At 38.6% G+C, this 12,909-nt stretch overlaps 1 protein-coding gene across 5 annotated transcripts in view; it reads left to right on the top strand.

Moving 5' to 3' along the window:
• NCAPD3 (non-SMC condensin II complex subunit D3) overlaps positions 1-12,909 on the top strand; it is a 68,671-nt gene that overhangs the window by 28,416 nt on the left and 27,346 nt on the right. For all 5 annotated transcript variants that reach the window (XM_045483518.1, XM_045483522.1, XM_045483521.1 and 2 more), the window contains 5 exons: positions 51-185; positions 1,490-1,710; positions 9,277-9,468; positions 9,791-9,888; positions 9,983-10,098. In XM_045483518.1, the coding sequence (XP_045339474.1) occupies positions 51-185; positions 1,490-1,710; positions 9,277-9,468; positions 9,791-9,888; positions 9,983-10,098 (762 nt within the window). The remainder of the gene's footprint in view (positions 1-50; positions 186-1,489; positions 1,711-9,276; positions 9,469-9,790; positions 9,889-9,982; positions 10,099-12,909) is intronic.

Raw genomic sequence — 12,909 nt, 5'->3', positions numbered from 1 at the left:
ACATAAGTCTTTTTTCTATACATAATTCATGTTACATATGCTTCTTCTAGGTATTAGTGAGTATTTTGAAACACTGTGACATCTTGGGTATGAAAGAAGAGCTATTGCTTCTGCAGGACCAGTGTCGGGACCCTGCAGTGTCTGTCCGAAAGCAGGCCTTACAGTCTCTTACTGAACTTCTCATGGTGAGAGACAGTGTGTTTTTACATTAAAAATAATTCAGCATACAGGGTGCCTGGGGGGCTCAGTTGGTTAAGTGCCCGATTCTTGATTTTGGCTCAGGTCATGATCTCAGGGTCATGAGTTCGAGCCCTGTGTCTAGGCTCCATGCCCAGTGGAGCTTGCTTAAGTTTCTCTCTCCCTCTCCCTCTACATTGCCCCCTGTTCACCCCTCCTCCTTCTCACACATGTGTAACTTTCTCTCTTTCTCTCTCTCTCTCTCTCTCTCTCTATCTCTCTCTCTCTCTCTCACACACACACACACACACTAAATAAATAAGTAAATAAATAAATAAATAATTCAGCCTAATAATTGCCTCTTGCAAAATATTAAATTGACTATTGGAAATTCTGCCAGGTCTACTGAAGGACTATACAGTGGAAGAGAAGAGGTATGTTTCAATTACATATGATTATGTCTCATGTTAATGTAATTATGGACTCATGCTAGAGAATGCTAGTGATTAGCCTTTTCTTGACTTCAGCTTAAATCTCACATAGAAATATGAGTGGTAAAATAGATTTGGTTAGGCCAGAGGCCTAGATTAATTTTTGAACATTAAGACCTATTAGATGATACTGTCAAAATAGCAGATCACTAATCCAATATATAATTTACGTCTGCCAAATAATGAGCTTTTGAAGAATTTTTAAAGCCTGTTTATTTATTTTGTGATAGAAAGCATTAAACAATGCATACTTTGACTTCCTCTGTCAGCATCTATTTTAATTTCTCTATGGGATAAATATTTTTTATTTGCTCTTGATCTTAAATTATCAGGGCACCTGGGTGGCTCAGTTGGTTCAGCGTCTGACTTTGGCTCATGTCATGGTCTCACCGTTAATGAGTTTGAGCCCTGCGTCCGGCTCTGTGCTAACAGCTCGGAGCCTGGAGCCTGCTTCGGATTCTGTGTCTCCTTTCCTCTCTGCCCCTCCCTGGCTCTTGCTCACTCACTCTGTCTCTCTCAAAAATAAATAAATATTAAAAAAAAATAATTTAATTACCAAAAAGTGCTGATTTACTGTAATAATACAGTAATGACTGTCTAAGTTTAAAATTTCAGTATTCACTCATATACAGTAACTGGAGATTGAACTTTGTTTTAATATATATTTCAAGTGTTGATTTTTTTTTTTTCACTTGTTTATTTGTACTTGTGTGTGTGACCACACACAAGTCTCAAAACATTGACCACAGCCTCACTGATACATGTTTAGACTTCTGCTAGCATCAGACTTCTTTATGATTTCATGATGTTTAATTCCTAAGGCCCAGCCTGGATGTGTCCAGATACAGAAAGCCTGGCTAACAGGGATCATTCCAGCTGTGATGGACTGTGAGAGCACTGTGCAGGAAAAGGCTCTGGAATGCCTTGACCAGCTCCTGTTGCAGAATATTAAGCATTATAATAAATTCCATACTGGAGACAACAGCCAGGTACTGGCTTGGGCACTTCTTACACTCCTTAGTACAGAAAACCAGGAACTGAGGTATGTTAATTGTGTGATTTGTTTTCCTTATAGAAAGCCATAAAAGTTGTTATTAAAATTTCTGTATTAGGGGTACCTGGGTGGCTCAGTGAGTTTAGTATATGACTCTTAATTTTGGCTCAGGTCATGATCTCATGGTCATGGGATTGAGCCCTGCATAGGATTCTGTGCTGACAGTGCAGAGCCTGCTTAGGATTCTCTCCCTCTGTCTGCCCTTCCTCCTCTTGCACATGTGCACGCTCTCTGACCCTCTCTCAAAATAAAAAAATAAACATTTTTTAAAAAATATTTCTGTATTGGTCTTGGAAAATCAGCTTTCCAAATTACTTAATATATGTGAAGACTCAATTTTGGTCTTTTTTTTTTTTTTTTTGACCCAATTCAAATCTAGCATTTTCATGATGACAATTTTCTGTGAAGCCTTTGATCTCCTCCTTTGCTTTTCTCTGAGTGATTTTAGTTTTAATTGATGTCTTAATATATAGCAGAAAGCACTGATTGATATGATGTATTAATATTAACTTTCCATAATACTAGTTTTTTTTGTTTGTTTTTGTTTTTGTTTTTTTTTCAACGTTTATTTATTTTTGGGACAGAGAGAGACAGAGCATGAACGGGGGGGGGCAGAGAGAGAGGGAGACACAGAATCGGAAACAGGCTCCAGGCTCTGAGCCATCAGCCCAGAGCCCGACGCGGGGCTCGAACTCACAGACCGCGAGATTGTGACCTGGCTGAAGTCGGACGCTTAACCAACTGCGCCACCCAGGCACCCCTCCATAATACTAGTTTTTATGAAAGATGACTTCTTAGTTCTTAGAAATTAAACTTCTGACATTTTATTGGATTAGTTGACTTAATACCACTGCAGTATTCTTTCCCGTTAGATAACATTTGCCGAGTGTACACTATACAGTGAACACTGTAATGAGGAGTTAGCACCTATAATGGTGTATTTTAATCTATATTGCAGTAATCTTACAATCAGTTTGACTATTTTTTTCCTTTTTTTTTTATCATGTAGGAAACACTTTCCTATTTATTTACATGTAGTTATGGAGGAATTATCATACAATAGAAACATAATAGATTTTTTTGATCATACAATACTGTTCTGTGGTCCTGGCAAAAATCACCTAATCTCTCTGAACGTTGGTTTTCCCATTTGTAAAAGCAGCCAGTTGGATTACATGATCTCTTCAGGTCCCTTTTTGTATTAAAACACTATGACTGAAAGCATATTCATTCATTAAATATTTTCTCAGTACCAGCTATATGCTTGGCTGAAATTCTTAGAAGAGAGGAGAATTTAGCTAGCAATAGAATCACTTACTTTTTTGATTTTCTTAGGGACATCTCAGTAAGCAACCCCAACATATTAAAATTCAGCATAAAAAGTAGTAGCCATTCTTCACAAAAAAGCAGGAGAGGCCTACTATATATATAGCTCATGAGATGCTGTTGGGAGGTTTATTTCATTTATTTTTATTTTTATAAAACTTTTATACTGGAATATAACATGCATAGAAAAGTATAGTAGGTCAGTACATAGGTCAGTAAGTATAAAAAAAGAAAATATACCCATGTAACTACCTCCCAGGTCAAGAAATAGAACATTGCTAAGCCCAAGTAATACCCTCACACTCCTTCCCATCACTGTCCTTCCCTTGTCAAAGGTAACCACTGCTGTGATTAGTTTCCTCTGTTCTATGACTTTATACAAATGGAATTATGTGGTATATATTCTTTGTGTATCTGACTCCTAATACTCAAAGCAATAGAAGGCTCATTCACGTTATCGTGTGTAGCTATAGCATATTCACTTTCATTGCAGTTGTGTGTGTGTGTGTATGATTTTATGAATAAAACATAATTATCCATTCTGTTGATAGATAATTGAGTTGTTTCAATTTTTAAAATATTATATATAATGCTGCTATGGATATTCCTGTACACATCTGTTGATACACAGGTACATGCATTTCTGTTGGGTATATACCCAGGAACAGTGTTGTTAAGTACATTTTTAGGCACCTCTAATGGATACTGCGAGAAAATTTTCCAGAGGGGTCATACCAATTTACATTGCATTCTAGTAGGTGTGGGATTTATAATGTTCACATTTATGAATTACCTACTCAGGTCTCTAGCCTTCCTTTTATTTTTTTATTTTTATTTTTTTAATGTTTTTATTTATTTTTGAGACAGAGCATGAGCAGGGGAGGGGCAGAGAGAGAGGGAGACACAGAATCCGAAGCAGGCTCCAGGCTCTGAGCTGGCAGCACAGAGCCTGACATGGGGCTCGAACTCACGGACTTTGAGATCATGACCTGAGCTGAAGTCAGACGCTTAACTGACTGAGCCACCCAGGTGCCCCACTGGCCTTCCTTTTAGACTGTCACTCTTTTGCTTGTTCATCTGAAAGTGTTCACTATATATTCTGTAGACAAGCCATTGTTATATGTATTGCAAATGTCCTTTTCTACCTCATGATTTGCCTTTTTACTCTCCTGATGGTATCTTTTGATGAGTTCATTTTGTCAGTGGTTTTCCTTATGGTTAATATATTTTTTAGAGAAGTTCTTTTCCTACCTCAGGGTCATATATTCTCCCATATAATCTAGAAGTTTGTTTGTTTTTTTCTTTCTTCCTTTTATGTTTAGGTCTTTAGCTTACCTGCAATTAAGATGTGCCATAGTTTCCTTCACAGGCCTTGTTTTTTATTTTCACATAAGGGAATGTGCTTATATATATTTGAAGTCAGAAGGAAAGGGGGAGATAGAAAATACTGAGGATGAATGAAAGGAATACTTAGTGGAGTTTCTGAAAAAGAACAATATTATATGAAAGGACTCACTTTATAAGGTAGAAGGAGAGAACTTCAGAAATAAAAGGAAACAAAAAAATACAGGAAGGGGAGCACCTGGGTGGCTCAGTCAGTTGAGTGTCTGACTCAGCTCAGGTCATGATCCCACAGTTTGTGAGTCAGAGCCCCACATCGGGCTCTGAGCTGACAGCTAGGAGCCTGGAGCCTGCTTCAGATTCTGTGTCCCTCTCTCTGCCCCTCCCCCGCTTGCACTCTGTCCCTCTCTCAAAAATAAACATTGAAAAAAAAAATACAAGAACTAAAGTACAAAGGAGGAAATCATATGAACGCTAGAGCTTCCTCGCCTTCTCTTCTCAGTACAGTAATAGAATATTTACTCAGTACAGCAGTGTCAGAGCATTGTACACAGTAGCCAGAAAGGTGGAAATACCCCAGCTGTCCATGGATGAGTGAAAGGACAAACAAAATGTGGTGTATGCATACAACAGGATTTTTTTTTTTTCAACGTTTATTTATTTTTGGGACAGAGAGAGACAGAGCATGAACGGGGGAGGGGCAGAGAGAGAGGGAGACACAGAATCGGAAACAGGCTCCAGGCTCTGAGCCATCAGCCCAGAGCCTGATGCGGGGCTCGAACTCACGGACCGCGAGATCGTGACCTGGCTGAAGTCGGACGCTTAACCGACTGCGCCACCCAGGCGCCCCACAACAGGATATTTTTCAGCCTAAAAAAGTAACAATGCTGATGCATGCTACACTATGGATGAAACTTTAAAACATGCTGAGTGAAATGGGCCTAATACAAAAGGACAATTAATGATGATTCCACTTATTTGAGATATATAGAATAGTCAAATGCTTAAAGACAAAAAGTAGAAAGGTGCTTATCAGGGGCTGTGGAGAAGGCAATGGGGAGTTACTGTTAAATGGGTACAGAGTTTCAGTATAAGGTGATAACAGAGTTCTGGAGATGGATAATTGCACAACAGTGTGAATGTGCTTAACACCACTGAACTGTACACCTGAAAATGGTTAAAATGGTAAAAACTCTATTATCTATTTTAACACAAGGAAAAAAAAATATTTGCCCAAAGTTAGGAAGGAGAGTATAGAATTAGGGTCTTAAGTGTAAAGAAGTTTTGGAATAGCCATTATAGAAAATGAGCTATGGTACAAATTCTCAAAGTGTAATGGATGGATTCATGAGCTCAGACTGTTTTGATCATAATATTAAGGTGATATATGCCATTTTTCACTTTTATTCTTTCACAGAAGTACAGTACAGTTTTCCAGAACCGTATGATGATATTGAAGCAAATTGAATGCAGAAGCAGTTACAGTAATCCACCTGTCTTCTATTTAAGCCAGACTTTAAATAGATATACGAAAGTATAGAGCAATGACACTCTTTTCACCAAGTTTATTTTGTTTTGAGAAAGATTGTTAACTTTTTTTTGTAAAGCAGTGCATCTATGTTAACATGTAATTGGCTTATTATTATTTTTAGATTAATAGATAAATATTTTTAAATTTCTCAGTTTTAATTTTGGCACAACAAATATTGATAGATATGATGGCCCACAAAACCAAAGCTCTTCAAGGTGGTCTGTAGGTTTTGAGTTCAAAAGTGCCCAGAAAAAGAAAAAAAAAAGCACCCATAAATGAAAAAGTATGAGAGCCACTGAATTTGGGAATGAATTTTTCAAAAAGGAGTATTAAGAAATGTGAGGGCTAGCAGAATAGAGTTCTATAAACATTTATAAACAAAATTTGTGACTTGTTCTTTGATAAACAGAAAGTAACTAGAAACATCAGCGAATGTTCAGGAAAAGAGACTTCACAGAACAGATGAATTTTGAATTTGAATCTTGAAGTTTCATAAGGGGGCAAAAGGGTATGTCCATGTAAAAGAAACAGCTGGTGCAAAGCCATAGAAGCATAAACAGTGTGCACTGTTCAGGAGCCAGAGGATTTCACTGCTGGGGAAATGGGGCTGCCTGGATATAAAATGAAACTGGAGAAGTTAAGCAGAGCCCAGATACTGCAGAGTTGTAACATAGCATTCTGAGAAGTTTGACTTTAGAGAAAACAGAGTGGGCAGGGGGAGGCTGCTGGTGAATATGAAGTGGATGGGTAATACAGGGTTTTATGTTTTAGGAAGTATTAATCTTGAAAATAAAACACCCAGTTATTTTACCAGCAAAATGGGTTTATATGGAAGTAGCACAGAATTGCAATTGGAAACAAGCACACTGTGACAAACCACAAGAAAATCTGGAAATCAAAGGAAAGAACTGTTCTTCTTAAAAAAGAGAAAGTTGGGAGGGGCTGCTTTGAAGAAAAGTCCATTGAAAGAAAGTGACAGTTCAAGGTGGCGATGGTTTCTCAATGGCAGAGTTGTGACAGACTTTCATTGGCTGGGCTGTTGCTGGGCAAGAAGAAATTCTTCCTCTTGCTGGAGTAGTAAAGGGCAGCTTGTTTGTTCCTCTTGGGTATGGGAGTCCTATCCCTTCCCGTTGGGTTTGCAGTTGATGACCAGTGGTAGGCATGAGAGCTCGCCATGCTGGCCTCCCAGCTCCACTGCCAGTGAGGTTTCCTCTATTCACTTTCACAGGAAGGGTAGCAAAGGTGCTTATGTTGGGTGACCAGGAGCTGACTAGAATCTAAGAAAACAGGCTACCACTGAAGTGATTTAAGTTAAAGGTGAAGAGGGCCTGCATCAAGGATAAGGCAGTGGGCATGAAGAGAATGGGGTATATTTAAAAATGTTTAACAAGGGGAAGTACAGAGGTGGTAAAGGTTTGATTTGAGGGTTGAAAGAGATCAGTGTACTTCCTCTACTCAGGTTGCTCACAGTCTAGTGGAAAGAGACAAAATAAATTCACAGTTTTGGTAGACTTTTAGGAGGAAAGAGGGAGGGCATAGAGCAGTTTGGTAGTTTTTTGTCTTTGTTTTTGTTTGTTAATCTTTTTCCTTGTTTTAGCTATTAATGGTGGCAAGAGGTGAATTATTCCCAGAAGTGGAATAAATAGAAATTAACCAGGCAGCCATAATAGAGTTTCCAGACAGAAAATAACAATGCAAAGGTTTAGAGGCCTGAAGGCTCCATGAGGCTATCCAAAATAACTGGTCAATGGGATTACTGTTGACTGAGGTATGGAAAGCAGAGGCAGGAGATGGAGCCCAATTTAAATGTGTGCTTGCAATGCTTTGACATGTCTGAGTGGAGAGCTTTTGGTAATGGATGAGATCACCCAGCGTTCAGTTGTAGATAAGAGAAGAGGACTAAGAATAGAACTTTTCAAAATCAGCCGTAAGAGTGATTTGAAAAAAGGAATTAGTGAAGGGAAAAGAACAGAGATCCAATAAGTAGACCAGAGTACAAGGGCAGAGAGAATGGTCAGTAATGTCTAGTAGAGGTGATGGAAAATGGAGACTAAAGATAGTGGATTGATTTTGATACTAGGATAGAGGTCAGTGGTGCTGTACAAAAGACACAGGTTGCTCTCTATTGAAAACATTCTGACTTGGTAGGGAGTGGCTTATGATCAACAATGGAGCTAATTGAGGGGTAAGCTAAATGAGGGAGGCTTTGGAAACTGTTCAACTCATGTGGAAGGGTGTGAGTTGTCCTAAGAGCCAAATTTGAGGTTTCAACTGGAAGTTCAGAGAATTTTTCCCCATTCTATTCATGTCTTATAGTAAACATTACTTAATATTTTGTGTGATTCTTTTTAATAAGTTTTAAAATATTTACTGATTCCATGTGTTGTTTTTGGACCACAATCGTATATGAGTTATGAGTTACCTGCAGTAAAACTCTAGATGTTTATAGACAGATTTTTTAACAATAGATAATTTATTAAAACAATTTATATGGGCATGCTTATTGTATATAGATGTGTTTATTTTGTTACAGTTGCCTTCTGATGCTTTTAGAATTCCTTTTTTTCTTTTTTTCATTTAATGAGAAAGTCTTGGGGTGTGTGTGAGTGTGTGTGCGCGCGCATGTGTGATCACATGTGTGTTCCTAGCAGTCTAAGGAAAATTAATTGTGGGAAGAAGTGTATTTTTCACTTTACTTAGATATAGAACACTGCATTTGTGCCATGGGTAATGTTTTCTCATCCAGTGCTGTGGGAGGAAGTCAAATAAATTACTTAAAACAACAAGTGACATAACACAAGCACTTTAATATACCAGAAGTATTTTTTTTTGTTTGTTTTACTTTTAAAGTGTTTGAAATATGTATTTCTGAATGGTATTGGTGGGTCATGGCAAAGTTTAGCTTGTTTAATATCACCATATTTAAATGCTAGGGTGCCATTTCTATCCATTCCTTCCATTCAAAAAACAACAGTGTCTACATTTTTTTTTTGTCACTAAAACCCTATAAACTGTGGATGTATTTGTTATTGGTAACCTATCCCTTAATGTTTGTATAGAAATTTGGGAGGGAATGAGGATAAGAAGGGTCTCAAGTGAATTACGAAATTTTATTCTTTGCTTTAAAAAGAAATACTTTAGAAGGGGAGAAATAAATGTATCTTATTCTGTGTAATAAAAATTTTAAAGATACCTGATTTGTTATCAAATATGTCACTAGCCAGGAACTTCTGCATTGACTTCCATGTGCCAGGGGAGTCCTGGGGCAGCAGAAGTTGATAACCTTTCACTGAGGGCTGTTCTGAACAGTTTTGTATATTTACAGTTACAATTCTGCTTTCCCATCTTTTTTCCAGCCGCTATTTAAATAAGGCTTTTCATATCTGGTCCAAGAAAGAGAAATTCTCATCCAGTTTTATAAACAATGTGATATCCTACACTGGCACAGAACATTCTGCACCAGCCTGGATGCTGCTTTCCAAGATTGCTTGCTCATCACCCAAGCTGGACTATACCAAAATAATAGAGTCCTGGGAGAAAATCAGCAGGTTTGCATGCTTGTAATATAGTTGTTGATAGACACTAAAGATTCTTGGAAACAAAGCTCATGCCTTAAGGAAGTGGGCGTTTCCTAACTGTTTGTATACGCAGGTCTTTAAATTCTGGCATAAAAACAAACATGAAAAATAAGAATCAGTTTTAAGCTTTCAGTTTTACCCTTTGTCCAAGTAAATTAAGTGCCTTAATGCTCCTACAACTTGACTCCTAAACCATGCTTCCTTACATTCCTCCAGTGTTAACAATCCAGAGAGTATTTTGTTGGTGGCAGTGTTTTTTTGTATGTTGATATTCCTTATGCCCTTTTCCTAGTCAACAGAATCCCAATCCAAACACCTTAGGACATATTTTATGTGTTATTGGGCATATCGCAAAGCATCTTCCTAAGAGCACGCGGGACAAGGTGACTGGTGAGTGTATATTGGGGAATCTTGAAAAAGCTTTGCCTCTCACTTTAAATATATTTTAAGCAGTTAAATTTTGAGGGTTTTAATTTCTTTTTAGATGTGGTCAAGTGTAAGCTGAATGGATTCCAGTGGTCTCTAGAGTTGATCAGCTCAGCTGTTGATACTTTGCAAAGACTCTGTAGAGCATCTGCAGAGACACCAATGGAGGAACAGGTACACTAGAAATTCTCCTGGATATGTTTGTTGTTTATCTGTACTTGGACATGTTACTCTGTTGTGAAGTTTGAGGAGCGTTCTTGGTGGAGAACCTATAAGAAATGGGTAGTCCCCAGCAGCTGATACTACAAGGAAACATTTATGTGACAAGCAGTTGACATTCTCTGAGAAGATCTTGGCTACTCATGACACACGGTTCCCTCAGGAAGTCACCACCTTGGTTCTGGGTACAAGTGCCTTCTAGGAAGGCATGCCTTCTGGGCATATATTTTCTAATGAAAACTGCGCAGCTATTTTTTAACAAGTTGTAGCCTGGATGCTTACGATAGCTTTGTATCTCCTCCTCCTTCACTTCTACCTCATCCAAGAAGCTTAACCAATGATTCTCCACCTAGGCAGGGCGTTCCCTCCAGATCAGAAGATTTCTGATCATTTGATAGGTCATTCTCCTGGAAAACACCTGTCCTGTTACTAGAAGGCTAAGTTACTCTAACACCTCGTGCTTTATCGGAGCCTACAACTGATGTTCTCTACAGATGCATACACACAAATCCAAACCAGCGTTTTGTGTGAGACAGAGCATTACTTTGACTCCCTAAAAAGGTATCCATATCAGTTTTAATAATAAATTATTTTACTGCCATGTATTCTATTTTTATCATGAAATATACTCCTAGACAAAGCTAATCATAATGAAAAATTTTAGGGCTCGGGTGATAAATGATGATTTTAGAAGTCAAAGGTTAATTTAAATAATCGCTGGAATATATTTAAGTTTGCCAGAATAAAAATACCTTTGCTTCATCTGAGCTACCCAGCTACATTCCTTTGCTTCCTTTTCTTATATAAGTTCCTTAAAGAGAGTCCTTCCTTGATAAGTTACATCTTCTATTTGTAGGAACAGATATAATAAGAAAGTATATAATAACTTTTTTTTGCTTAGGACTTAAAACAGGTTAAAATGTACTTACCTAAAAATGCCCAGCTCTTTCCATGTAAATGGTGTCTGGTGTTTTCCTGGCATGTACCTTTTGGCTCATCTGATGAAAGGGATGCTTGTTTTGTTTGATTTTTCTAGCCGTTTATCTCTTGATCCAAGAAAAACTTTTAAATAAGGAGCATTACCTAAGTAGGGAGCATATTTGAATAGCAGAAAACAGGTCAAAACAAAGCAAAAAGGTGGTCACAAAGAAAGAATGATATAGGAAAACTGGGGAGAAATTTATATGGCAGATTATGAAACAGTCATCCCGCATTTCTCAGTGGCACACATCTGATTAATGGCAGAGCCATGCCTAGAACTAAGGCCTCTGATTGTCTTCCCAGTCTTTTCTTCACCAGCACTGGCTAGAGGAAGAGTGATCTATAGTACTTGGGGGGAGTCAGGGCCAGAAGCCACTGGCTTACTCACTAATGGCCCATAGTCGTTAGTTACATCATTGTTAGAGTCTGTGAGGAAGACAGAGTTATCTTAACATTTAAAAATTGAGAACTAGAGGGGTGCCTGGGTGGCTCAGTTGGTTAGGTGTCCGACTTTGGCTCAGGTCATGACCTCAAGGTTTGTGAGTTCAAGGCCCGCGTTGGGCTCTGCTGACCGCTCAGAGCCTGGAGCCTGCTTTGGATTCTGTGTCTTCCCCTCTCTCTTCCGCTCCCTGACTTGTGCTCTGTCTTTCTCTCTCTCTCAAAAATAAACATTTAAAAAATTTAAAAATTGAGAACTGGAGAGAGATTATTACTATGTTAGAAAAAAGGCCACAATTGTAGCTTTGGCAATACCACTTCCCTTGGTAGTAGACACTGGACTAAGGCCCTGAGATTTTCCAGAATCTTAAGATATTTTATTTTTTTAAACACCTTTTTAACGTTTACTTATTTTTGAGAGACAGAGACAGAGCACGAGTGAAAGAGGGGTAGAGAAAGAGGGAGACCCAGAATCCAAAGCAGCCTCCAGGCTCTAAGATGTCAACCCAAAGCCTGATGCGTGACTCGAATCCACGAACCGTGAGATCATGACCTGAGCCCAAATGGGATGCTCAACTGACTGAGCCACCCAGGCGCCCACAGAACCTTAGGATATTTTAAATCTGTGTGACCTGGTTGTTTCCCCTAAACATACTTCTCTTTTTCTTTTCTCTATAAATGAACATTCTATATTTTACTGCAAAAAACAATTGCCCAAAGAACAGATGATCAGGATCTAGCTCAACAGCACTGTATATGAAAAGACATAGGTTTGGAGGCATTGTTGCTATAAGCTTGGTACCAGTTAATAGTGTTTTGTGACTGGGGCACCTAGATGACTCCATCAGTTAAGCATCTGGCTCTTGATTTCAGCTCAGGTCATGATCTCACAGTTCATGGGATCGAGCCCCACGTCACACTCCTCGCTGACAGCAAGGAGCCTATATGAGATTCTATCTCTCCTTCTCTCTGCCCCTCCCCTGCTTTCTCTCTCTCTCTCTCTCTCTCAAAGTAAATAAATAAACTTAAAAAAATAGTGTTTTGTGGCTATTGAACAAAATCTATGAGATCTCGGACTGTATTAATGGAAATAGTGTCTACAGTAAGGGGGGTGATGGTCCTCTTTATACTGGTAAAATCTAAGTCATATGCTCTTTTAAAAAAAAAAAGTTTATTTATTTTGAGAGAGAGAGAGCATGCACGCTCAAGTGGGGGAGGGGCAGAGAGAGGGAGACAGAGAATCCCAAGCAAGCCCCACACTGTGAGTGAGGAGCCTGACATGGGGCTCAGTCTCATGAACTGTGAGATCTTAACCTGAGCCAAAAAAGGGTCAGATACTTAACTGAC

This window comes from Leopardus geoffroyi, chromosome D1 (genome assembly GCF_018350155.1).
Source record: "Leopardus geoffroyi isolate Oge1 chromosome D1, O.geoffroyi_Oge1_pat1.0, whole genome shotgun sequence".
Lineage (NCBI taxonomy): Eukaryota > Metazoa > Chordata > Mammalia > Carnivora > Felidae > Leopardus > Leopardus geoffroyi.
The sequence above is the reverse complement of the archived record's forward strand: the minus strand, read 5'-3'. Positions and strand labels throughout refer to the sequence as shown.